Source organism: Corythoichthys intestinalis, chromosome 2 (genome assembly GCF_030265065.1).
Source record: "Corythoichthys intestinalis isolate RoL2023-P3 chromosome 2, ASM3026506v1, whole genome shotgun sequence".
Classification (NCBI taxonomy): Eukaryota; Metazoa; Chordata; class Actinopteri; order Syngnathiformes; family Syngnathidae; genus Corythoichthys; species Corythoichthys intestinalis.
In genome coordinates, this window is record NC_080396.1 from 50,378,241 (window position 1) to 50,405,525 (window position 27,285).

Sequence of the window (27,285 nt, forward strand, 5' to 3'; positions counted from 1 at the left end):
GGCATGTTTGTGTAACAGGCTTGCTCCATGCATGGGAAATCTTTGCCTGTGGCTTGTCTTTAGGAGCTGCCACTCAGAGATTAAAGAGCGTAACGTGGCAATACATCAGCACGCCTGAGAGGAATAGAGGGCGCCACCATGTGCAGAACTGCTCACCGTATGTCTTCTTCATTGGCAAAGATGATGACTGCCCTCGAGTGCTTGGTTTCCAGCAGTTGTTGGATGGCTTTGTCATAATCTTCCATCTTGGGGTTGTGTGGAATTTTCAAAGACTGGGCGACGCAGATTCCACCTAATAGATGGAGAGAGTTTAAAAAACGATAAAGCATCTGGTATAATCTCCATTATACTGTCACATATGCAGTATATATATACATATGTGTGTGTGTGCATGTGTGTGCGGGGGGTCGCGCACGCATGCACACATAGTTACATTGGGTACATTGCATTAGGTACAGTAGGCTTGTCAACACTATGTATTGCATGGGTGGGCAGAGATGTGCACTCAAAGGCCAAATTTGATTTAGAAAGAAATACTGTATGTAAAATGTATGTTTTTAATTAGCACTACATTATGAATGTAATTGTATGAATCAATATAAATTATGTAAATTATATAATTCATTTTAATGCTCACAGATGATTTATCCTAAAATGGGTTCCCCATTACACCTCACTAAAATAGCTTTAGCACTTACTTTTCCCCAAAATGCTCCTATCTGACCTATCGCCCCTCTTCTTATCCTTCTTGTTACTAGGTATTTCCCTTCCAATCATGGTGTTCCCTTGCTGTGAACAGTCATATCAAATTCGCAACGCTACTTCCAATCAGCTAGCATATATATTTAGTCAGGTTTCTGTGTAGCTATTCCTTCAATTAGTTCCCCCATTTCCTTCTATCCCCCTAAACCTTCTCCTGTCCAGCTGCACCGGATTTAGAAAATAAAAATAAAAATGAAAACCAAAAAACAATATGAACTACCAAAAGGGGAGCACACCAAAATCTCATGTAGCACAATTAAAACAGTTTTAGCCTTAAATTCTCTGTGTTTGAATAGCATAACAGGGCAGGTGTAACACCAATAAATACAAATTATAATCCCCTATTTTGCTTTTCTTACAATGCCCATAATTTGTGTATTTCAAAATCAACTGCTCCTGAACTGAGTGGGGCACCCATAAGTACTGTCTTGTTAAAGTGCTTTTTAGTACACCACAGCAATTACTGAGTACTCTATTAAATAAGTAAGGCTTTGCAATGTTTAATATACTCTTATTAAACTGCCTAAAATGCAACAGTCCTTTTGGCAAAAAATCTTGAGCATGAAAAGGCTGCTGGCAAACAATGTTATGTAATAATAGTATGTATGTAATAATATAGTATGGAAAATAATGTCTCTTTTTTTCACTAGTTTTTATTGTCAGGCTGTCATACCACTCTGTTTGGCTTTTGACTTTGGACATTTGACTGTTGTGTCAGTGCCTCACCAGCCATGAACCTCACCACAAGCCAGTGCTTTGGTCATCCCTGATCTAGAAACAGCCAGTACAAGAACCGTGCAGCACTTTCTTCTATTTGCAGTAATAATGATATTAAGTTTACATTGCCATAGCAATTAAGGAATTTATTCACCAACATGTTGCCATATTTAGTGTCACACAATTCTACTTCATCTGACTAGAAGCATTTTGCTGTGATTCTTTCCCCATTCATTCTGCTACATTATAAATCTTAGCACAGTGTTATGCACACGGCGCCAATAATACTGCAACCTACAACTGCAATCTTGTAATAGACATATTGGTAAGGTCAATAATATTGATAATGCATAAAGTTCATAGAGCTCTAGATTGTTCAGTTGTACCTGATAAATTGTGTTTTTGGTGTTTTTTCCCACTCATTTTTAAGATCAGATTTTGGCAAAGACTGACAAAGCACAGTGACTTGCAGTAAATCACAGACTGTATCTGACTCTGTGCCAGGATCATTTTTGCAGGAAAAAGAGGGATAAACAATACCCGTGACAACAAATCCACTAATCTTGACCAACAGGGACATAAAGTTACAGATTTTATGTTATGGATTTGTCATTGCCTTTTTATTAAAAGACATTATCTGATGTTGGGCTCTCATCTAATCGCAGCGTACATGCAGTAATCACAAAAAGAATTTTAATACTGATGATAAATCATTTTTCGACAGGTCATCGCTAATGAGTTTACACGCGATCAAGGGTATTGGCCACGTACAGTATGTGCTTTGCTAGCAGGGAGGCACACTTCTGGAAGCACATTTTAACGAGCAACCATTTGTTATGGCCTAAAAGAACAGTGATGTGTTTATTTTAAGAAATCTAAACAAATAATGCAATCACCTGTGGGATTGTAATACCAAAGCTCCTCTTGGTCAGCAGCTTGCGTTCTGAATCAACAGCAAGCTTTACCCAAACCAATTAAAATTTCTCCCACTCAAGCAACTTAATAGCCTAGCCAACATCTCCGTTTGCATTTCTCTGAGTAGACAGATAAATGAAAGTAAACTCCTAATTGCCAGTCTCCTCAGGCTCATTACTTTGATATAAACAGTTTTTGCTGGCAGATCATCCAGTCGTGGTGGCTTTTTTTGTTCTGCGCAATAACAAAATGACAATTTCTGAACTCTTCCCAACTGTCTCTTTCCAAGAATAAGTAGGGATGTTTTTTTTTTTTTTTCCAGGAGGAACAGATTCTTTAAGTGCTTGGAGACCTGTGGGATGACTGCTGTTATCCCCTCTAAGTGGACTAAACCTAAACATAGGGATGCCGCCAATGGTTTTGGCGTTTGCTTAAGACCTCGCAGCATCCTGTTAAATGGAAACAAGCTTGGTGTCATTTGCGCAGTGATGTCAGCATTGTTGGTCTCACAGGGATGACGCAAAAGCTTAGCCCTCGCAAAGAGATTACAGCCGGAATACTCATATTATGACACCAAACGCACTCTGATACTGGCCCATTTGTTGCAACCTTTTCTTTGTATAGGCCAATTTGTCTGCAGGTAGTTATCATACCCATTCACTCCACAGGCTAAGAAAACTCATATTATACTGAGAGGTGCTCAGGTCCCATGAAAAGGCATTAAGTCCATAATGACAAAACCCTCACTAGCCTGCAGTGAAGAGTAATGGCGCTATAACAGCCATGAACCAAAATATATTACGGCTCGCGTTGGTCAATAATGCAGAATGAGAGACCAGAGGAGGGACTGATGAAGTTTAGAAGCAGATCTCATCTTTCGAGTGGACTGCTGTGCACCAGCTGTTGCAAGAACGTCTGTAAATTATTGAATGGCTGCGGAACACCTCATCCGTCCGTCAGTCAAGTAGCGAGAGGCAGGCTTGATGAAAATTCAAGTGCCGTATCTGTACTTGCAGACTACTGGGGTATGTGTCGGACCGCCTCTGCCTGTCACTGCAAGGAGAAAGGGGAAAAAAGAGTCCAGGGCACCGACAGACAGGTGGCAAAGAGAGCTGTCCGTCTGAGCCGAGCAACGTGATGTGAAAAATGTCAACCTTCGTAGCTTGACACAGTTTTCCATTTTTTTTTTTGGTCTACTTTTTTCAGCCAACCACAATGGTTAAAGCGCAAAATACCAATCAATGACAAAAAGTGTTTGTACATTATTTTGTAAATTTGGTGCAACAATAACTTGCAGTTCTAGATAAAACAAGGTAACCAAACAGCAAGTTCTAACAAAACGTATTTGTTGTTGTACAGATGAATTTGATGTAAAAGTAACTTTTAGTCGTAGAAAATACATTTTATTAAAGTTGCACAACAAAAATATCGGTGGAGCCAAAATAACTTAATAACGATAAATATAGGGGCATGGTGGGTGAGTGGTTAGCTTGTACGCCTAACAGTTCTAAGATCAAGGGTTCAATCCTGGGCTCCAACCTTCCTCTAACATCCCCAACAATGCAATGCAGGCTGTACCCTTGTGAGGATAAGTGGAATGAATGAATGTAACCTTAAGTTCTAGAATTCAGCTGCTTAAAGCCAAAACTGAGCAATATTTATTCTTCGGACACAAAAGGCTTCTGCATCAAATGTGTTTAAAGTGGGCCAAGAATGATGGGTTAGGGTGGGTGCTGGGCGCCACAAAAGTCCATTTCTAACAATAAAAGGGATTAATTTGAGTATCATTTGGTAACAGGGGAGTAGTATGAACTATATGACTTTTGTGAGTAAAATTAGGATTTCGGGTCGTTCCTTAAGGCAATACCTGGCAGAGTGATATAAAAATAAAAACTCCAAACTCAAAGCTTATAAATTCCAAATGCCGATCCACTTCACCTCAATCATCTCAGTGCAGATGACCAGCTGCTCAATTTGAAGGCCCTCCTAGGTGACTGAGCATCTCAAACATTTTTGAGGGGAGAAGCTGGACATCTAGTCTAACCACTATTCGTCTAGTCTAAACACTATTCAGTGGACTCATACTATTGGGAGGGCTAAAACATAGATTGACCGGTAAATCGAGAGCTTTGCCTTGCAGCTCAGCCCATTATTCACCACGAGACACTGATACAGAGTCTGCATCACTGCACCAATCTGCCTCATCATCCATTGGGCAATATCTTTATTCAACCGGAAAAAAAACAACTGCTTGGAAATAAATAAATAAACAAACTAAATATATATTTTTAAAAAACTAATAAATATATAAATAAATAACTACATGAATAAATATTGTATCCATCTATCCATCATCTACCGCTTACTCCGGGGTCAGGTCGAGGGGGCATCAGCTTTAACAGGGAAGCCCAGACTTCCCTCTTACCAGCCACCTCAACCAGCTCCTCTGGCGGGATCCCAAGGCGTTCCCAGGGCAGCTGAGAGACATAGTCTCTCCAGCATGTTCTGGGTTGTTCCCAAGGCCTCCCGCTGGTGGGTCATGCCCGGAACACCTCTCCAGGGAGGCGTCCAGGAGGCATCAGAACAAGAGGCCCGAGCCACCTCAGCTGCCTAATTTCAACGCAGAGTAGTAGCGGCTCGACGCTGAGTCCGTCCCGGATGACCGAAGTTCTCACCCTATCTCTAAGGGAGAGCCCGGACACCCTGCGGAGGAAACTCATTTCGGCCGCTTGTATCCGGGATCTTGTTCTTTCGGCCACGACCCACAGCTCGCGACCATAGGTGAGTGTAGGAACGTAGATCGACTGGTAAAAAGAGCTTCGCCTTTTGGCTCAGCTCCTTCTTCACCACTATGGACCGGTGCAGAGTCCGTATTACTGCGGACTAGAGCTGAAACGAATACTCGAGCAACTCGAGTAACTCGATTTTAAAAACTGATCCGAGTGATTTTATTCATCTCAAGGAATCGTTTAATTTTGCCAGCTCTAAGCATCACGTTTTGCCCGGACTACTTTTAATGATGACGTCACGTGCGTAGGGGAAGAAGCAATAAAAAAAAAAAAAAATTACTGCAGCCAACAGCCGCTACAAACTACGCCGACATTGCTAAAAACTACGCCCGCATGATGCTAGTGTGGTAGCAGCTAGTGTCCGATGCGTCTCATAGATATCGCATGCATTTAGGACTAGATGCGAAATGACAGACTCAGCCACGTCTGGGCAGCGTTAGTAAACAGCCGCCATTTTTAAGCAGTAGACTTCTCATCACTAATAAATATAACGTTACTGTCACTCGCTCACGTAACGATTAGCCCTTCGGAGGGCTAGGTTTCTATTGATTATGACCACTGTCGATGCGTGGCTAACATGTCTTACATACAGGCTTTATTTAATCTGTAAAAACACAGCGCTGTATAGTGATGAGGGTGTAAAATTAAAACATAACAAAGCTAACTGTCAGTTTTCGCTCAGTAGTCATTGCTGAATAAAACACCAAGTAGCACTGGTCCCTAAAGTGCTCCAATACAGCAGGTATCATGCATTTATTTTGAGCACTGCAAAACCTCAAAATCCTATCAGTACTTACAGTTTAGACTAACTAAAAACTTAACTAGAACTTAAAAATAGCTTGACACAAATGGAAATTAAATTGAAACACGTGGGAAAAACACGTAGCTTTCAAGTGATGTGTGTTATCAAGCGTAATTACATTTTTAGGTAAGAAATATGTTGTTGTTTTTTATAAGATCTAGAAGTTTTTTGAGTGAAAGCTGAATTTTTTTTTTCTAGTCACATCTGAGATGCAATTGTTGGCCGTTTTCAACAATGTACATCGAAAATAAAGACATTGATTGACTGAAAATGGTTCAATATTGGATTAAATGTCTTTTTTTCATGTATATTTATAATTGCTCTTTACCTAAAAAAAATGTTTTATCCGATTACTCGATTAATCGATAGAATTTTCAGTCGATTACTCGATTACTAAAATATTCGATAGCTGCAGCCCTACTGCAGCAGCTGCACCGATCCACCTGTCGATCTCCCGCTATATAAATAAATAGATAAATAAATAAATAAAACTTGAGAAGAGTTCATGAATGGAGGAATTCTCTTTCCAGGATCGCCAGGCTGCAATGGTAGGTGTGTGGGAACAATAGTAGAAAATGATTCTATACAGTACAATGGTGGTTTAAACAGCATGCAAGTCCAATAATTCTCCACAGAAACAGAGTTTATTATTTTTCTTTATTTGTACACAAAATTTTGCGATGCCAGGTTTTGTGTTCTTGTTTAAGTTTGTGGGTTTCCCCCTGAAGATATCTCATACACAGGTAACATAAACCAGACAATGATATTCAATTTGGGCTCCAGAATGGACTATCCACATGAATGAAAGCTAGTAGTTCTGGAGAAATGCTTAAAAATCATGTAATGCAAATCTGGTTTTACACACTTGTATTTAGTTAAAACACTCACACAGTCCCTTGCACCACCATACATGCTGTCACCAAGTTTTGGCCTGTTTTTCATCACTTCTCCCACAAGTCTCATCTGGTAATGAGTGGAGCGAAGCTGTTGCTGTAAGAAGCCTTGATGAGACAAGACTTTAGGAGGACCACTTGCCTAAACATGATGCAGGTTCTGAGAAGAATGTATTCCCTGAAGGCTTGTACCTGCAGCGCTTGATTTCATTGAATAACCTCTCATACTGTTTTATCTAACATTACGCAGCATCGTATCATGTGATAAATCTTGCCCACTCGACATCCATTGCAACTTGCTCACATTGGAAGGGGGAGTCCCCCATCTGTGATTTCCTCTCACTGTTCACTGTTTCACTCTTTTTCCACTTCTAATAAGGTTTTCTCAGATTTTTTCCTAACCAGGATTGGGTAGTGTAGACCAGAATATGATGTTGTTTTTTGGGAACTTTGGGTCTGTGACTTTCTTTGAGGCCCTTTTGTGATTAAGGGCTAAACAAACCTGGGTATAGTTGTTCACTCGAAACCTTACCTTGGTTGGCTGAACTGAAGTGGGTTCTTTAGAGCAAATTATATTTTTAGCTTCAGCTTAATTTTGTGCCTATGAACACTAAGTGACTGGATTTCAGCACTTATTGTGTTTTAGGTTCCAAACACTCTGCTCTGATAAAATTCAGACAGCAGTTTAAAGATCATTTTGTCTAGTTTTGTGCAAGTTCCTAGCTTTTCTGTCATTGGTGCCATTGGTTATGTAGTGCATTAAACTGTCTCACTTATTCATCCTCATCCTCTTTGCCCTCAGATATGAACATGTTTGCCAAGGCCAAAGAATGAACTTTCATCATTTTGCTTCTTGAAATACAAATCCCATAAAATTGAAGACTCTCAATGAGTTTGACCTCCCACTTGCCTCTTCAACTCCCTGCAAAGCCAAATCTCTGTGGGAGTTTGAGCACTGAAATTATATTTATCACCTTGACAGTGGTAAAAACGGCAAGTCTTTTTCTTCCAGTCTTTCATCCTTAATAGGGAGTATATGAAATGAGCTGACGTGCAGATGACATCCTTGTTATTCTCATCCCTCCATTTTCTGCGAGCTGTTCCTCTGCCAATGTGAGAGTTGGCTTCTCCACAAGGTCATGCAAAAAATATCATGCTCTATTTTACACTATTTTCAGATACATCTGGCTTTCTCCCCAGATCACTGCAACTGCTAACTAACACCCCGCCCACCTCTTCTCCAGCAAATAGGCCTTTGTGTTGGCAATTTGCGACACTCAATTCCACTATGATGTGCTGTGGGAGGTTTCCCTCAAATGTAGTCCAGGTAGAAGTTTAAGAAAAATACAGGCACACAAGATCTATCTCTACAAGATTTACCTGCAGTCAAGATGAAGGTCTGCAGTGAAACAGTGCCTGAACCAGGCAGAATGTGGGGAGGGGGGGGTTAAGGAGAATTGGTTAAAAACCGAGGAGATCAATACACGCTGACCATCACTCTAAACTTTGCTGGGGGAAATGGGCAACCATATTGCATTAGCCCGCAAGATGGTTCTCCTTGAAGTGGTGAAGCGAGGATCCTACTAATGCCTTTGACATTTACAAACAACGCAGCCACAGAAAACGTCTCAAGGTCTCGTACATCACCGCGTGCAGATGCTACAATAATAAACCTGTCTGAAAATGGTGTGTGGTTACTGCAAAATACATGAAGTCACTTTCTATAAGTAGCTAGAATCATATGGCAATTTCAGATATTATCATGTTTCCCCCTCAATGATCTTATCACAAGTGCAGATGTTTCCTTGTTGAAAATGAACTGACAATGCTATGTGGCTAAAGAAAAAAAACTCTTCTTCTACATTACACAGTCTGAAGATAGGATGATATGGTTAATTGATTCTTTGAGTTTTTTTTCAATTGTCGCACCTTGACTTAAAACGGCAATCTTTGTTGCTTCAGTGACATTTCACACTATAAAAGCAGCACAGCGAAAGGGCTTTTTTGTGACAAAATAATCAGTGAAAAATAACATTGATTGCCTCTTGTCTTGAGCAGTTAGTAGTGTAGGCAGTGACATTCCTAGCCTACATTGTGCCCTGGGCGACAAGACGCTTTGGCGTCCCCCCACAACCCCCCCAAAAAAAAACTTGTAAAAAAAACCCAACAAAGGTTGACCCACAAAATACGGCGCATGAAGTATACTTAGCACAACCCACCAACAAAAACACAGTACAGGTTGTCCTTGGTTTATAACGTACCTGACTTACATGATTTCGACTTCAAGACGCCGGGGTCTTGTACGCTATTTTATCTCCAGTTGTTTTTTTTTTTTTTTTTTTTGTATTTTACGTATTTTGTAGTTTATGTATTTACGCATGCATACTCAGGAGGAAGAGTACACGCGCACACAAGAAGAAGTCACGCAGCCGAGTGAGAGAGAGAGGGGAAAGAAAGCCTGCGCGCACATTTGTTGCTTGTTAAGCATCCACAGAGGCAACACCTGTACATTACAACTTTTGCACCGTTTTTTTGTGCGTTTTCATTTGCGGTCGAATACTTGGGGTGAGTTTATGTGATTGTTTTTTGATGATGTGCGGACGCTAACTGATTCATGCTAATCGTTTGTGTGGATTGTTATTGCTGTATCAGCAGCTAGTTATAAACACAAATATGAATTGCTGTTATTGAAGATGAAACTGATTCAATTACTGTACATGCGTATTTTAGTTTCATTCTGCAAGTGTTAATGTCATGAGTCCCTGTATGAAGTCAGAAAACTACATGGATGTCTGAAATCATTATTTCGGAGCTTAGCTTGCTGTCTAGCTAGGACTTAAGGCTGAGTTATGCTTCTGCGGCAGACCTACACCGCCAAGGCAGACCCGATTAATGACCCTTTGCCGTAGCCTGACGTGCATCTCCACAATTTTCTGACTTCGGGTCACGTCAATGCGCGGAGATGTAACGCAAATGGACTGTGAATGTTCCGCTCAGACTGTTGTTTCTGGTTCAGTGCGAAATCACCGCCATTTTCAAACATTGTTGTGCTACACGCAAAAATGGACCAAGCCAACAAGAGTATCATCGGAGAGGTCTGCAAGTACGACAACCTCTACAATGTCTCGTCAAGACATTATAAAGATTGTGAAATGGCAAACAATTCATGGTAGGATGTTTGCTGAAAATATGGGGCTGGAGGTCAGTGATTACATAAAAAAATGGAAGAAGCTCCGAGACACGTTTTTGTGTGTCCGGAAGCGAATGGCCACATGATGCCAAAAACTGCCAGTTTTTTTATAATCACTTTGTGTCATATTTTTGGTTGGTGCACTCAGAGATTCTAATTGTTTTATAAACAACCGGTCTGGTCATGATACACAAAAAGAGGTCTCTAAATGTCTTGGGTATATATATAAATATTGCATGTGTTATGTATAATAAAGATTACATATTGGATAGTTACTTATATGTATAATTACTGATATATATGTATGTATATATACCTATATACAGTATACTGTATATATATATATATATATATATATATATATATATATATATATATATATACAGTATACTGTATATAGGTATATAGGTATATATATATATATATATATATATATATATATATATATATATATATATATATATATACATATATACAGTATATATACATATTGGTGTTATTATGATTACTGCAACTATTATTATGATCGGTATAATCATTATTAGTATAGATGTTGTTATATTGGGAAGTGACTGTATTCTCATGGAATTTATAAGAGTGAATTGGGGCTGTGACCCCAAAAAAAGCTTGGCTTCTTCCCACTCCTTTTCAAGCAATATACAGTATGTGCGCATTTGTTATTAATTTTGTTATGATCATCTTTACTGTTATTATCTTTATTGGTTTTTCATTTTCCACTCGTAGTTTTCTATTTCGTTATTATGTCTCGAAATAAATAAATCATTTATTGTGTACATATGTTTGCTGTGAGTTTGTGACTTATTTAGTTTTACACTTCAAGTATCTGTAGAATCAAGCACAGGTTTGGTGTCAAAAGAGTTGTTTTGATGTTTAATTTTCAACAACAGACAGTTCACACACTATACATACATCATCACTGATTGAGAGTGCCTCAGTGCTTTTATGACAACATGTTTACCATTAAGGCTTCCAACACAGTTTGTGAAGTTCCATAGCAACCAGAAATCTGCTGACTTCCCACTGGCTGGTTGTAGGACACGGCAAAGTAATTGGACACAAAACGCTGGAGAATGCAGCTTGCCACCCTCCACCCCCTGATGCTAGAATTCGTAATGTGACTGCAAGTCTCTGTGCAGCTTCAACAGTGGAACAGAACACCTCCGCAACCGTCTTATGCGTGGCCTGCGCCTCAACATTTGTACGATCAACATTTGTTGTTCAATGTTGATGAGCTGAAGATCCACATTCTAGCGTTCCATCTCCATTGGCATTGTTTTGTAACTGGAAGAAAACTAGAGGAAGTCGACAAGAGTCCCCCAAAACCGTAAAAACACAGCGCCACACCCCTTTAGTGGCTTGGCGGTGAATTACAGAGGAACAAGTTCCCTTGCCGCAGAACTATCGAGTGATCATTGACGCTGTCGTCGTTAAGCCGTCACCGCAACGCAGAAGCATAACTCACGCTTTAGCTCTAATGTCTTGGCGAGGACGGTACAATGACGTATAATACATGTTTTTGCATAATTATTTTGAGATTTGGGGGGTAGTTAGGGATATTTTAAAGTGTTAATTCCAACTCATGCGGAAATTCGGGTTACGTCGCCAGCGTAGGAGCTGATTTTGTTCGTAACCAGGGGACTACCTGTATTTGCTAAAAATGTTACATTTATTAATGCTATCAAACCAGTTGAAAGTGCACAGCAATAAAAATGGACTGGTGCCACAAAGGAAAGCGTGGGGAAGAATAGCAAGGTTCACATCAGATTTAAAGGTCAACAACATCAAACCCACTACAACCACACAAACAGGGTTCTGATCAGACAGTGACAATATCTATATTCTAAGTGTTGTATCATGAATGTACTATGGATGCTAACAATATGATGTATGACAATATTTTGTAGTGCTGTTATTTCTCATCTACAGTTTTGGTGGTAAATATTAACATTTATTTGGATGTTTACTGTTTTGACTGATTTCACTGAGCTTTGGTGCAAAAGTGTGTGAATGATTCCTGAAAAATGCCCCTGCATAATTAATGTGTTTATTAAAGATAAGATGCCTGGGGTACGCTAAAGGGTTCCTTTAAAGCAAATAATTCCCATTTGTATTTGAATACAAAATATGCTAAAGTGACTGCTGCTTAGCAGAAAAAGGATGAGTCAACAACCACACTGTTATTCACTTCTCTCTCCATCGCTGGTAAAGTCACAATAACAATAGTTTGTTTACAGCTCAGCGCAATTTATTTAAACAAATCCACAAGAAATTTCTCTAGGAAAGCTAGCTGGAAGAAACTGTTTGTCAGGATCTAGGGGAAGTGAAACTTTCGGTTTATGTCTTAAATCAGGAGATTTTCTCCAGATAGACTTTCTCTCACTCGTTCTAAGTCTGTCGACATAAATTACACAGCTGCAAACAGCTTCTTCAAGTTTTAATGAGTAATCACACTAGATGTGAATGCACACATCTAAAATATTTATGCAAGCTGGACTTCTGATCACTGCCTGCAGGGTTTCATTACTTTTTTTTTTTTTTTTTTTTTATAAACCATGTTTGAGGTTTGTGCACATTAGTGTGCTGCAGAAGATTGTAATCCCTCCCTGTAGGTTTATCAAATGGATTGCGAGCTCAGAGGTGGTGATGGAAGGGTAACACTCCGCAAACACATGTTGTTGTGCCTGTAAAGCAGGTCTGTTAGCGATAAACAATTGTAGATTATTTAAACTAACAATCCAAACTCTACACGAAAGCCTGGATTTGAACCTCAGAACGTCAGTATAAAACAGATGCAGTGCTTACTAGAGGTGTGCGAAATTTCAGATTCTTACATTATTCGTTATTTGGCCGTGGAAGATTCGAGAACGATTTATAAACATCCAAATTCCGATTATTGAAATATGCCAAATAAAGCTGAACTAAAACACAGTCAGCGTGGTCTTTAGGACGCAATGAGGAACAGACCGAGAAAAAACATCATGCAAACTCATAGCCCTGGCTCAACTCATGCCGCTAGATAAAAAATCAATAATACCTGACTGCGGCTGACAGCTGCTACAAACTACGCCCAAATAATGCTACGGTAGAACTAGATGCGAAAAAGACTTGGTGGTGTTAGCAGTACATGTATAGAAAACTAGATGCAAAATGACAGACTCGCCAGCGTTAGTAAACAGCCACCATCTTAAAGCAGTAGACTTCTCTGGAAGTAGATAAGATCAGATGCCAAGATCAATAAACTGTCTGACCTATTATTGCCATCTCAAGTGTCTGTTTTGGGGTTCTCTGCTAACAATCATAACAAAATATATCAGCGGACAATAATTCACAGTCACTTTCACACCAAGAGACAATTTGGAGTCTTCAATTCTTGGACTAAAATACCATATTGGCCCGAATATAAGACGGCCCTGATTATAAGACGGCCCCCTCTTTTTCAAGACTCAAGTTTGAAAAAAGACTTTTTGAACACCAAATTAATTTTTATACAGAAAATAATTACAGTACATCCGAAACAAATGATTATAACAATATATTTGAGAGAAAAACATGTTATTTTGCCTCATTCAAATCTTAACATCTGAACATTTAAATAAATGTAAACTAAAGTGCAATCACATTCGTAAATGAATGGCTTCTGGTTTTTGAAATGTAAATAAACCAATCTATTGTGATAAAACAACAAAATTGCAGTAACTGCATTAACTATCAAAGTGATGTCTAACTGTAACTGTAGTCTTGAAACAAATCTGAATAAGGAAAAACTTAGCAATAAAATAATGCAAACTGGTTAAACTTGAGAGCAGCTGAGATCTGTCATGACAGAATATCGCTTCAATGATATCTGGCGCCATCTAGCGTCGTGAATGGGGAGAGTAGCTGAGATCTGTCATGACAGAACATCGCTTCAATGATATCTGGCGCCATCTAGCATCGTGAATGGGTATAATGTCTAGATCGCGGATGTAAGACGACCCCCTCTTTTTCAGTCTTATTTCAATGCAAAAAAACACCGTCATATATTCGGGGGGCCAATACGGTAATACAAATACCAAACACTTTTTGATTATCAGAATCAAATTTTATAACTCATTTCATGAAAAGATGGTAACTTCTTCTTCAGGAAATTGTTCAATGGTAACAATGACTCATTTGTGGGGTGAAAGGGATTAAGAAAAACACTAGCTGTACTGCTCAGGCTTATGAGATGTCAGTCTTATCTCATCCATCTATTTTTATACAACTGATCCTGTGCAGGGGCCCAGGTACTGAACATCAGTCAATCACAGGAATGGAGCATGAAGACAGATTCCCATTCACTCTTACTATATACAGTACAGTGGTACCTCGACATACGATCGCTTCCACACGCAATATTTTCGACATCTGACTTGACTCGCCATTTGTTTCTACAGAACATCTGACGAAATGCTTAAAATTCGACTATTTATGACAGTGTCGCGATTTCATTGTTTACTCACAAGACGGACATACGGTGGATTTTCTTGTGAGAGAAATCAACATGGGTTCCAATGATGTTAGTGCAGGTGGTGAAAAAAGGAAAAAGTTGAGGCTTACCATTGAAATGAAGATGGAAATGATAGAAAAATATGAGCGTGGTGCGCGCGTCCGTGAACTGGCTCGACAATACGGCCGGAGACGGTTTATGATCTCGGCGGTCCTCCTCCGTTCGCCAGTCTTTACAAGTTAAGATGACAATTATTTTTATTATTGCAACATTGCCAAAGAAATCGCCAGCTTCGTCAGGTTTTTAATCATTTAATTTCAGAACTTGCGCAACACAACATGCCCACTGTCCGCCGCAGCTGAACCCTACAACAGAACATGAAAAGTGAAAGTAGAAAGTCCTCTCTCACTCTGTCACGTCAGCCACGCGGTGCGTTCAGGTACACCACGTAAAAATGCTGTACATCTGCCACATTAGAACCCAATTCGTTACATTATTACAGGTATTATTATTATTATTGTTACTATTATTATATATTCCAATTTCTATTCATAATATATTTGTTTTTCTATGTGTAATTGCTATTTGCAATAGTACCAGCAGTATTTATTAAGGATTTAGTGTAGGTTTTCGGGCTGTGGAACAAATTCATGGAATTATAATGTGTTCTTATGGGAAAATCCTGCTTGACATACGACCAGTTTCACTTACAAACAAGGTCCTGGAATGAATTAACTTCGTATGTAGAGGTACCACTGTTCCGTTATTTCCGCCTCTTGCCAAATAACTGAAACAATGTGTTTGAAAACCTTATCAATCAGGGTTTAGGGTTTTTAAAAACTCAGAAAGGATTTCATGTGGAGTAAAGCAGAATGAAATCCACCATTTCAGGAAATGATTCGAAACACACCAACAACAAGAAATATAATAATAATGTATCAAATAATAAAAATAAAAATTACAGTACATCTGATTTTTATATCATGCTATTTTTGGAATTATTTTGTTGAATTTGACCGTGTACCTGCGAAACAAGAAATTGCATACAGTTCACAGCTAACGTCTTGTAAAGCGCTAAAATGTCAGTTTAGTTCAATAGGTCGAAGATGATGGAGGAGCTGAAGGTGTAGACAAAACGGCTCCTTCTGACACCGCCCAATTTTGCAAAAAGGATCCCAAATTTTATCACCCTGCCCAATGCATTTCTCTCCTCTCCTAGGTCTTTGAAGTAGCCGAATTGGGTGGTAACCCACCAAATCTGGCAAGGGTGGACATAACGCAGCGTGAAACTTATTAAGGAGGAAACTCACGTCTTCATTAGTGTAGTAAAGGACTGAAAATAATAGTCATACAATGATGGTACACTTTGTTGTGTGAAAAATACAGTATTTTAAAACATTGAAATTTACACAATTACAATATGTGTTTTCAACAAAATATTGTCACTCTCACTCTGTAATTTATGATTGTTGTATCTGTTTTGATAGATTCTAAAATATTACAGAAATCAGGCAGGTTTTTTTTCTGAATTTATTTCACTTGGGTCCTCAAGAATGGAGACCCTTACAAAAGGGTAAGTCTGTTCTCTAAAAGGATGACAATTCTTGAGGCCTGCTTCCTCATACAAGCAACTAAAGTGCTGTGGACTGGCAGAGCACCAAGATTATTGACTATCATTACCATTCTAAGAGCCAAGCACGCTCAGTAGCTGGTGTACACAAAAGGAAACAAAAGGGTGAGGATGAGCAAAATCGAAAGAAGACACTGTAGCAAAACCCATGCCAAATTCTCTCCTCACGCTTGTCGAAAAGAAAGAAATCAGACATTTTCACACAATTTCTCACGTGTTTTGCTGCTATAAAAAAGCCACATTGTTTACAATAAAAAATAATTTAAAAAGCAACGCTCATTATTGTGATGTGATATTTTCTCTACAAGTCTCTCCTCTGTCTACATCTGCAGTAACACTTTGCAACTCACTGGGGAGCTGAGGCATGTTGCCGAGCATCAATAATTCATCTTCCCAAACAAGGAACGTTAAGATGAAATGGAAATTCAAAAGAGCATTTTTAGCTGAGTGGAAAAGGCACAAGCATGTTGAAAATCACACAAACCTGTTTAACAAAGAAAAAAATATTTGCATTTCGAGGACTTTTGACCCCAGACTAACCTGCTTCTTTGGAGAGTTGTGTGAAGGCCTCAACTCCTTTCTCTCCGTAACTGCCCTCTGAGGCAATAGTGGAGACATAACTCCAGCCCATTGCTCGGATTATGTCCACCATGGCCTGGGCCTGGAAGGAGTCTGGAGGAACCACCCTTGAGAAGAAGTCGTAACGCCTGTCATCACTCAACTCTGGAGCTGTGGATGCATAGCTGATCTGCGGGATCTTGAAGAGGACAAAGGGTCATTTCAGCTTTGAGCTTGACATGATGATTAACGTGAACACATGCATTGAACTTTAACTTGGCACTTCTTGAATCCCACCTTGTTGCCTGGCAACTGCACCCAGGGTGGTAAAAGTGGGTGGAGCTATTTTAGGCAACATTCTCTAGGATCACAATGGTGGTTCATGCCTTAAAGCCTCAAACTATGCTGCTACAGAAATCGAAATATTCTTCACATATTTTGTAGTGTATGCTCATGTGATGATAGTCGATTGATCAATGATGTGAATGATATTGGGGTGGGGGTCCACGAAAATATTGCCACCTGTCACATTTCAAAATTATTTCTTCTATCAAACCAGCTATTATTTTTTGCGGATTATTGTAAGAAATAAAAGAATAAATTCTGACTGACTGTGGGACCAGGATAGTGTTGGTCGTGTTGATTTTTAAGATGGGTGCACATTTATTTTATTTGAAGATAGGATAATATATTTTGCAATCGTGCTACTAATTTGCTTTTTCTGTAAAATACTTTTACTAGTATGATGCACATCTCTGAGTTTGCATCGTGAACCCACTACATTCGAGGCACCATAGTTGTTAATCCGATAAAGCGTAGCTGGTGATTTGTTTACTTCAAACTTTAAACATAATTGCTAAGTTGTTTTCTGCTAAAAACTAATGTATGTAAGTATGAAATTATATTTCTTTCCACCTGCTCAAACTTCGATATGCCATTTTGTACATATCTTGAAATCTTTATTATTTAATCAGTCAATCATCCGTCTTAATGTATACCATATTTGCTTACATTACAAAAGATTCTTTATTCATTTCCCCCCCAAAAATCTCATGTTGATACAATCTGTAATAAATATGCTGTTTAGGAACAAATTGTGGTTTAGCATAGGAGACTGCAAGAATATTTAGTGTGATCTGCAAACGTATTCCCTTGCCAAGGGTTACAATACTTCACTTTGTCATCTCATCTCTCCATGTAAAAAGAATGTCCCCTTGGCGATCAATGAGGTATAATAAATAAATACACTTTTACACGACAAAAAAGGCAGAAGGTTGTTGTTCGTGTTGGACAACTCAAGCGTAGGACATGTGCTTGTATATCATTTGAACATCAATTAACTGTATGTCTTGCTGCTGCCGCGAGCACGGCCAGCGGTTGGCTTGACAAACTGGCTTGCGAATCAAATGCTCAATTTATGTTTTCTACATCAATAATTGATCATATGAGCTTGTCTGGGATACTCCTGATGTAAGTATGGGCTTTGTTACTGAAGCACATATGGCTGTTGTCAAAGGCTTCTCACGCCACTAAAGAATAATTGAAGGGACTTGTCTTTGCTGCTTGTCGTGAAGAAAAGCTGCACAGTCTCATATGCACTCATTGAAAGGCAGTGTGTCTCCAGAGATTGTTCTTCAACACTAGATAGAGAATCACATTGAAAAGTCAAAAGGACTCATGTAATGGCTATGCTGATTTTCTGAGCAATGGATCCTTCCATTATTATGCATTGAAAGACATTTTTCCTAACTTGCTCACAAAAGACTTCTGACAGCGACATTACAATATTTCAATGCAACTCTATATCTTATTACATTCAATTGGACGAATTTCACCAGGGACAAAAGTATGAACATGACCTAACAGTAGGATATACAGACATACTTGCTTCTTGGTTCAGTACAATCTGTGGTCAGGTTATGTAAATAAAGTGCAAAGTGAAAATACTCTAGATCTTCTACATTCACAACGCCAGAGAGAACAGCGCTTTTTAAAGACCTAACAAAATTTGAATGATTCAATACATCCTCAAGAACATCAAATACTTAGATATACTGAAACCACGCCCTAGGCTGCTGCCAGCTGTCAATCAAATACAACCAGTAGGACATTAAAAATGGGTTGTACTTTGTATCAGCGTCTTTCTAATGCCTACACATTCCTATTCCCTACGTATCTGATTTGCAAAAATATATCTTCTTAGCTCCCCATGGGGCCATCATGTGGCTTACACACCGTAGTGAAAGGCGCTTAAACCCCTGCTAGCTCATGGGCCAAACAGGGTTGCTCTTTTATCTGGCAGAGGGCCTACTGGTTCGTCAGCAGAACTACTCTTGAATGACACTCAGCTGTTCTATAAATTATGGCATCCAGGAAAGATGCACTTTCAGTTTATGTAGTTATCTGAACTGTCGTGGTAAAAATGACATTACTCGCTGTTGCGAACAAAGATGCTCAAGTTCTCAATGCCTCCCAACAAAATCAGGTCAAATGCAGGTCAGTGTTTTACTCCACAAATCAGTTCTACATAATTCTCTGTCACTGCACATATTTAGAGGAATCTTTTTCAAACATGTATAATCAGCAACACATTTCTAAATTCAATTTAGGACTACATTAGGACTTGAGAATGATAGAGGCCTAATCTGAAGATGCATGTAAAGACATTAGTGGCTGGTCTAAAGTAAAACGACCACAAGTATGAACTGAGAATTGCGATTTCTGGAAATTAAAAAAAAAAAAAAAAAACATGATCGAGAATGTGGGACATATGGATACTTCGATACCCACAGTCTACGTTGACACCGAAACAGCTAGTAGCTCAGTGCTCCAACATACGCAAACGGCAACTGCTTTCACAACTAGAGAATGATGAGGTACAACACCTTAATGGTACCGCAAGGTGCAGCCAGGACGCCAGGTCAGAAGTGGAAGTTGATTCCAACTCCCCACCAGAGACGGGGTACCGAGCTACAGTGACAGAGGAGCTGAATGAGAGAGTAACTGAGATAAAATATTGGCTAAGATAGGAGCCTGTCAACCCCCACACCGACTAGCGAGAATGAATGAAGTACCACTAGAAAGTCTCCTAGCTGATGCAAATGCAGCAATAAGAACGATCCCCAGTGCGACAATAACTGAAACCACTGAGCTGATATACAGTACAGCAACAGTAATCCTGGAGATGCTTGGCAAACATACTGATAACATAAAGATCAACAAGAAGGCACCATGGAGGACAAGGCTGGAAGCCTAAATCAAGGCAACACTGAGAAAAGTAAGCCAATTGTCAGTCTTCTGAAAAGGTGTGACCAGAAAAGGGGTACCCATAACGTACAGTCAGATGCCCATACCTGAGGCCCTGGAAACTGCTAAACAATGACTCCAAGCCTTGCCTGCAAGACTGAGGAGATACACAAGAGATATAGAAACCAGTAAATTAAACAGGCTGTTCTCCACTAACCCAGCTAAGGTTTATTCTCATTGGCAGGGCAATACCACAATAACTCTCCCACCAATGCGAGACTGAACAATACTGGAAAGGCAAATGGGAGAATGAAGCATCACATACCGGTAAAACACAGTGGTTAAAAGATATAAGAGCAGACCACAGCACTCTCCCTGACCCAGGCCCAGTAACCATCACAGTGGCAGACATCCAACAAATAATCTCAGGTACAAAGAACTGGACAGCACCTGGCCCAGACATGATTCACAGTTATACGATAACTGTGAATACTTGTGAATACTTCACTCCATGGGCGCCAACAGCACAAAAGAACCAACTAATCAAGGTCCGGACCCACCTTAATGGTTAAGGGACTAAGGGACGAACAGCCCTGATTAAAAAACAACAACAAAAAGTCTCATCCAACTATCTGCCGATAACCTGTCCCTCCACAACATAGAAGCTCCTGTCGGGCATCATAGCAGCTATAACAAGTGGACACATCTATCAATAAATGAAAGAGACACAGAAAGGCAGTGGTGTAAATACAAGAGGAGCCAAACACCCAACTACTGGTTGACAGAATTGTCGCCTGAGACTGCAAAATTAGACAAACCTGTGCACTGCTTGATTTGATTACCAGAAAGCCTATGACTCATTGCCACACACATGGATCCTGGAATGCCTGAAGCTGTACAAGGTCAACACCACGTTAAGATCCTACGTTGCAAACTCAATGAGGCTGTGGCAGACCACCCTTGAGACCAACTTCGAGCCAATTGTGCAAATGTCCATCAAATGTGGCATTTACCAAGAAGATGCTGTATCCCTACTGCTTTTTTGCATAGGCCTGAGCACTCTCAGCTAATTGATCAACAAGACTTGCTATGGATACAGACTGAAGAATGGGGCCACAGTCAGTCACCTACTCTACATGGATGACATTAAGCTGTACGCTAAGAGCGAACGAGATATTGACTCACTGATTAACACCACCAGAATCTACATCCGTGACATTGGAATGACATTCGGACTGGAGAAATGTGGCCGACTGGTGACAAAGAGAGGGAAGGTAGTCCGGAAAGAGGGGGTTGCAAGATAGAAGATGTTGAGGAGAGCTACGAGTACCTTGGAATACCACAGGCAAATAGTAACCATGAAGAGGCCACAAGGATAGCTGCAATGGTCAAGTATCTACAACGAGTAATGCAGGTCCTGAGAAGTCAGCTCAAAGGCAAGAACAAGACCTTAGATATGCTGTACCCTACAAGTGAACAGATACCCTGCTGGGATAATAAGCTGGCCAAAGGAGGAAGTTCAGACCATATATGTGAAAACACAGAAACTGCTCACGTAGCACAAAGGGTCTCCCACCCTTAATCCACTATCTAGAGGCTATACATTAAGCCCAGGGAGGTAGGCCGAGGGTTAGTGAGCATCATGACCACTATCCAAGACAAAACATCCAAGCTCCACGAATACATCACCAAGATGGCCCCAAGAGATGAAGCACTTAGTGAATGCCTCCACTGGAAACTGGAAAAGTTCGAGGAACCATCATGGGAGTAAAAACCTCTGAATGGGATGTACCACCGACCGATAACTGAAGTGGCAGATCTGAACAAGTCCTACCAATGGTTAGAGAAGGCTGAACTGAAAGACAGCACAGAGGTGCTAATCATGGCAGCACAGGAGCAGGCCTTGAGCACCAGAAACCCAGATAAACTACACCAGGCAGGATACTCCTAGATCGCAATGGGAAACACCTCTCAAGATGGTGGAAAATGAGAGGGCTAAGATCATGTGGGACCTCCAGATACTGACTGATAAGACTGTCATGGCTAACCAACCGGACATCGTGATCATGGAAAAGCAGCAGAGGACAGCCGTGGTGATCAATGTATCCATCCCCAACGATGGCAATATCAGGGGGAAAAAAGGAAGAAGAGAAACTCGAGAAATACCAAGGGCTCAAAGAAGAGCTAGAGAGAGACTGAAGGTCATAGGAGCACTATGGGCCATGTAACCCACACTGAAAAAGTGGCTCCAGCAGATACAGTGGGGTAAATAAGTATTTAGTCAACCACTAATTATGCAAGTTCTCCCACTTGAAAATATTAGTAATTGTCAACATGGGTAAACCTCAACCATGAGAGACAGAATGTGGAAATAAAACCCAGAAAATCACATTGTATGATTTTTAAAGAATTTATTTACAAATAATGGTGGAAAATAAGTATTTGGTCAATACGAAAAGTTCATCTCATTACTTTATTATCTACCCTTTGTTGGAATAATGGAGGCCAAACGTTTTCCGTAACTCTTCACAAGCTTTTCACACACTGTGGCTGGTATTTTGGCCCATTCCTCCATGCAGATCTCCTCTAGAGCAGTGATGTTTTGGGGCTGTTGTTGAGCAACACGGACTTTCAACTTCCTCCACAGATTTTCTATGGGGTTGAGATCTGGAGACTGGATAGGCCACTCCAGAACCTTCAAATGCTTCTTATGAAGCCACTCCTTTGTTGCCCTGGCTGTGTGTTTGGGATCATTGTCATGCTGAAAGACCCAGCCACGTCTCATCTTCAATACCCTTGCTGATGGAAGGAGATTTTCATTCAGAATCTCTCGATACATGGCCCCATTCATTCTTTCCTTTACACAGATCAGTCGTCCTGGTCCCTTTGCAGAAAAACAGCCCAAAGCATGATGTTTCCACCCCCATGCTTCACAGTGGGTATGGTGTTCTTCGGATGCAATTCAGTATTCTTTCTCTTCCAAACACGAGAACCTGTGTTTCTACCAAAAAGTTCTATTTTGGTTTCATCTGACCATAACACATTCTCCCAGTCCTCTTCTGGATCATCCAAATGCTCTCTAGCGTACCGCAGTTTGGCCTGGACGTGTACTTTCTTCAGCAGGGGGACATGTCTGGCAGTGCAGGATTTGAGTCCCTGGTGGCGCATTGTGTTATTGATAGTAGCCGTTGTTACTGTGGTCCAAGCTCTCTGTAGGTCATTCACTAGGTCCCCCCCGTGTGGTTCTGGGATTTTTGCTCACCGTTCTTGTTATCATTTTGACGCCACGAAGTGAGATCTTGTATGGAGCCCCAGATCGAGGGAGATTATCAGTGGTCTTGTATGTCTTCTATTTTCTAATAATTGCTCCCACAGTTGATTTCTTTACACCAAGCGTTTTACCTATTGCAGATTCAGTTTTCCCAGCCTGGTGCAGGTCTACAGTTTTGTCTCTGGTGTCCTTCGACAGCTCCTTGGTCTTGGCCATAGTGGAGTTTGGAGTGTGACTGACTGAGGTTGTGGACAGGTGTCTTTTATACCGATAACGAGTTAAAACAGGTGCCATTAAATACAGGTAACGAGTGGAGCCTCGTTAGATCTCGTTAGAAGAAATTAGACCTCTTTGACAGCCAGGAATCTTGCTTTTTTGTAGGTGACCAAATACTTATTTTCCACTCTAATTTGGAAATAAATTCTTTAAAAATCAAACAATGTGATTTTCTGTTTTTTTTTTTTTTTTCTTTTTCCACATTCTGTCTCTCATGGTTGAGGTTTACCCATGTTGACAATTACAGGCCTTCTTCTCTTCAACTTCCACAATTGGTGGTTGACTAAATACTTATTTGCCCCACTGTATCTGGAGAAACACCAGACATCGCTGTCCAGAAGAGCGCAGTCCTCATACAGCAAAGATACTGCACAAGACTCTCAAGCTCCCAGGCCTCTGGTAGAGGACCCGAGCTTGAGATGAACATCCACCCATCCTACCAGGGGATATTATATATATATATAAAAAGTTACACTGGACTATTTTAGAGATTCAACTTCCAATATGCAAGTCATTGCAGTGAGCAAAGCTCACTGTACACACAGTTTTTCTCAGTCGCTTTGGTACACTTCTCAGATCAGAATTGAAATTCTCAAAACTCTAAGTGAAGTGACATTATGTCACTTCACTTATGCACACTAAAAAAGCAGTTTCTTGTTTCTTTGAACAAGTTGTAAATGCATTGGAACGTCCATGATTGAAATGATTCTGTACAAATCTCTGATGTTTCCTACATTGTCTACTGCTTATGTCACATTGATCAAAATGTATTACAGGTCTCTATTGAATAGTCTCACCACCCCACAACATTTAGACATTAGTTAATTGCATACGTATATCCATGCAAAATGTCAAGCATATTTCTTGACATTTTCATTACTATTTTGTCAATCTGTTCTGAAGTGGTAATTTGCTCCAGGTGAATCTTGACTTCCTCTACTGAAGAGAAGCATTAGATCAACCAGTGACTAATCAGTTCTCTAAAATAGCTCAAAGGTGCAACCCATGAATAACTATATCACAATACAACCTTTCGATGTTTCAAAATGGAAGAACAAGAAATTGGACATAGTCAACAGCCAGCGAGAAGAGGAAGACGAGTTTGGGTGCGTGGAAGAGGAGTTGGGAGGCGAGGCAGAAGAAGACAAAAGACAATGTGTGTGTTCCTGATTAGATAAGAGCAAGACTTGTAGATCATTTTCTCAATTATGGGCTACAATGGCTGGGCCTGATAGAAAGGTGCAGCCAAATATTGAGAGAACAATTTAAATCAATTTAAAACTATTTTAGATTTCTTTTTTGTTTGTGTTGTGTTGTGCTGTGTTTTTCATTCCCGTATCGCAATGACATGGTCTGTCAACAAATGCTAGAAACAGTAAAAATGTAGTTTCAGTAAACTTGTCAAGTCTCTTACAATCAATCTAGACCCCCCCCCCCCCCCCACACACACACACACACTGAGGTGTAATTTATAGGAGACATTAATTGTCATCAAAATTTTATCCATTTTTTACATCAGAGCACCTCTCCAGAGAACACTTATATTGACAACAATACTAAGCAATTCGACGGTCTTGTCCGAACTCAATGACACAAGGACTTGTCATTCTGATAGCAATGATATGTACATTGACACAGAAATTTAAATTTCAGAGATGGAATTAAGATTTAGAGCCAAGAACTGGATTTTGCAGGTATTTCACAGCGTTTTGCTACATGTACTAATCGTTTTGAGAAATGCACAAACTGTTTTCAAATGGGGAGGATAATTCAAGAAAGTGACTGAGAAAAACTAACTTCTTGTGTGTTTTGCAATATTCTTGTGATTTTCGAGATGACACATTTTTTCTTTGTGATATCGGAGCAGACAATCAAGGTTTTTATGATGGTGAAAGTCTGATGCAATTTTTGTTGTTTTCTCTGGAGAGGACAGTTTCTGTTTTTTCTTTTTTTTTGGCCTGTTCACCTGCTATGCCACAGCGAATGACAGACAGACAGACGGACAGACAAAACTTTATTAATCTCTCAAGGGAATACAGGAGTCCAGCAGCAAAAAGGTTCATGTGCAAACATTTATTTACAAAAAAAAAAAAAAAAAAAAAAAAAAAAAAAAAGGGAGTAAGCTGACAACTGGGGAGGTAACTGGAAAATCACCTGAAATGTTAGGACACTTGTAGTTAATTGACTAGGGATGATTAGGGTTTTGAGACGCTGGTTTCGTATCGATATTTAATGCATTCTTGGTTTCATTGTTAATTGTGCTAACTGGAACAATATAATTTAATGAATGCCCTTTCATGCAAGTTTTTAAACTTCATATTTAAAAAAGTGTGAGATTTAAAGTATTGTGTCATTTAAAAATAAGTATTTGTGCTTTGTGTTAGACATAAAATATTAATGTTGACTTGTTTAATCAAATGCAACTGTTTTATTTTTGTATTGTTTAAAGGTTTTTCACCTAATCGAGAGTGGTTTCCACAATCCTCAAATAAAAAAGAGGAGAGGAAAACTGTTTATTCATTTGAGTGAATCCCCCAGTCTGCTCTGGGCTAACGTCACATTCTTTTCAAGTTGGGAGCTGCATGGGGACTTGAACCGGAAACTTGACAATAGTAACAACACATAGAAAAACGTGACTGTCAAGTGAGGCGCGCACACCGTTGGGTCTAGAGGCGATACCTGGAATGGAGCCGAAAAGGCACCCCCTCAGCACCCAGGACCTGCAAACGTATCCAAGACCCAGCCACCCTGGGTGGGCAGAATAAGCCCCCGCCCCCAGGGCACTCACAATGCAGATGCATGCACCTTTGTCTCGGGAGAGGCCTAGAATTTTGTAAAAGGTTGTGTTACCCATGACTGTCCTCCTTGACAGCAGCTTTTTAATCACACTCATTTATCACTATCAGCCAACTGCTGATACCGTCAACTCAGCAGTGTACATGCAAATTGACTAAATGATCTCATTGTACAAAAAGCTAAATCAATCAAGCTGTCAAAAATGTGTAATAATTTCTGTATATTTACAGTACCCTTAAACATTGTGGGGACATGATGTGTTTATTTTCAGATCTATTTAAAAGCGCAGGCATGCTGGCTTGTTTCGGTTTCCACCTGTATTTCCTTTCCCATGATGACACTTTCTCAGTGTCTTATCATTGAAAAAGTGAAATATTGCAATCAAAGCCGAATCTTCCTTCTCGCACTGTGAATCATCACATGAATCAAAACACAGCCAAGCGTAGGAGGAAGGACTGATGTAGGCATTTCCCCGCAGAGACGGCAGCTGGCCACATTTCTGATTAGAATCAATCAGGGGTTCACGTTTGATTAGGATCAAACACACCTCCAGACCAACTTGGCCAAGACTCATGCAGCAAGGATTCTCTGGCTGTGCTGGAAACATGCAGCATGTTAGGGTTAGAATTTTGAACTACAAAATTTCACGATCCTCTATTACTAATGAGAATTTTATTTTATTACAATAACAGATGCTTCACAATCTGTGTACTAATATGGAGCCCCCTGTTTTAAATCATTGAAAATAAAAAATTCAACAGGTGAAACAGAGCAGAGGCAGACGGATGGTTTATTAAGTCCTCAAATGACATTAGATCAGTGGTTCTTAATCTTGCTAAAGGTACCGAACCCCACAAGTTTCACATGTGGATTCACTTAACACTTCAGAATTAAATAATACAGCATTTTTTTTTCAAATTCAAAACCAATACTAGTTTATCTAAGCTAGCA

At 39.9% G+C, this 27,285-nt stretch overlaps 1 protein-coding gene across 1 annotated transcript in view; it reads right to left on the bottom strand.

Annotated features, from left to right (window-relative positions):
- The window catches only part of grm7 (glutamate metabotropic receptor 7), a 204,850-nt gene that overhangs the window by 97,936 nt on the left and 79,629 nt on the right, over nt 1–27,285 (bottom strand). Inside the window, exons 2-3 of the mRNA XM_057830134.1 lie at nt 16,728–16,944; nt 157–292 (exon numbers count right to left, since the gene is read on the bottom strand). Coding sequence (XP_057686117.1) covers nt 157–292; nt 16,728–16,944 — 353 coding nt within the window. The remainder of the gene's footprint in view (nt 1–156; nt 293–16,727; nt 16,945–27,285) is intronic.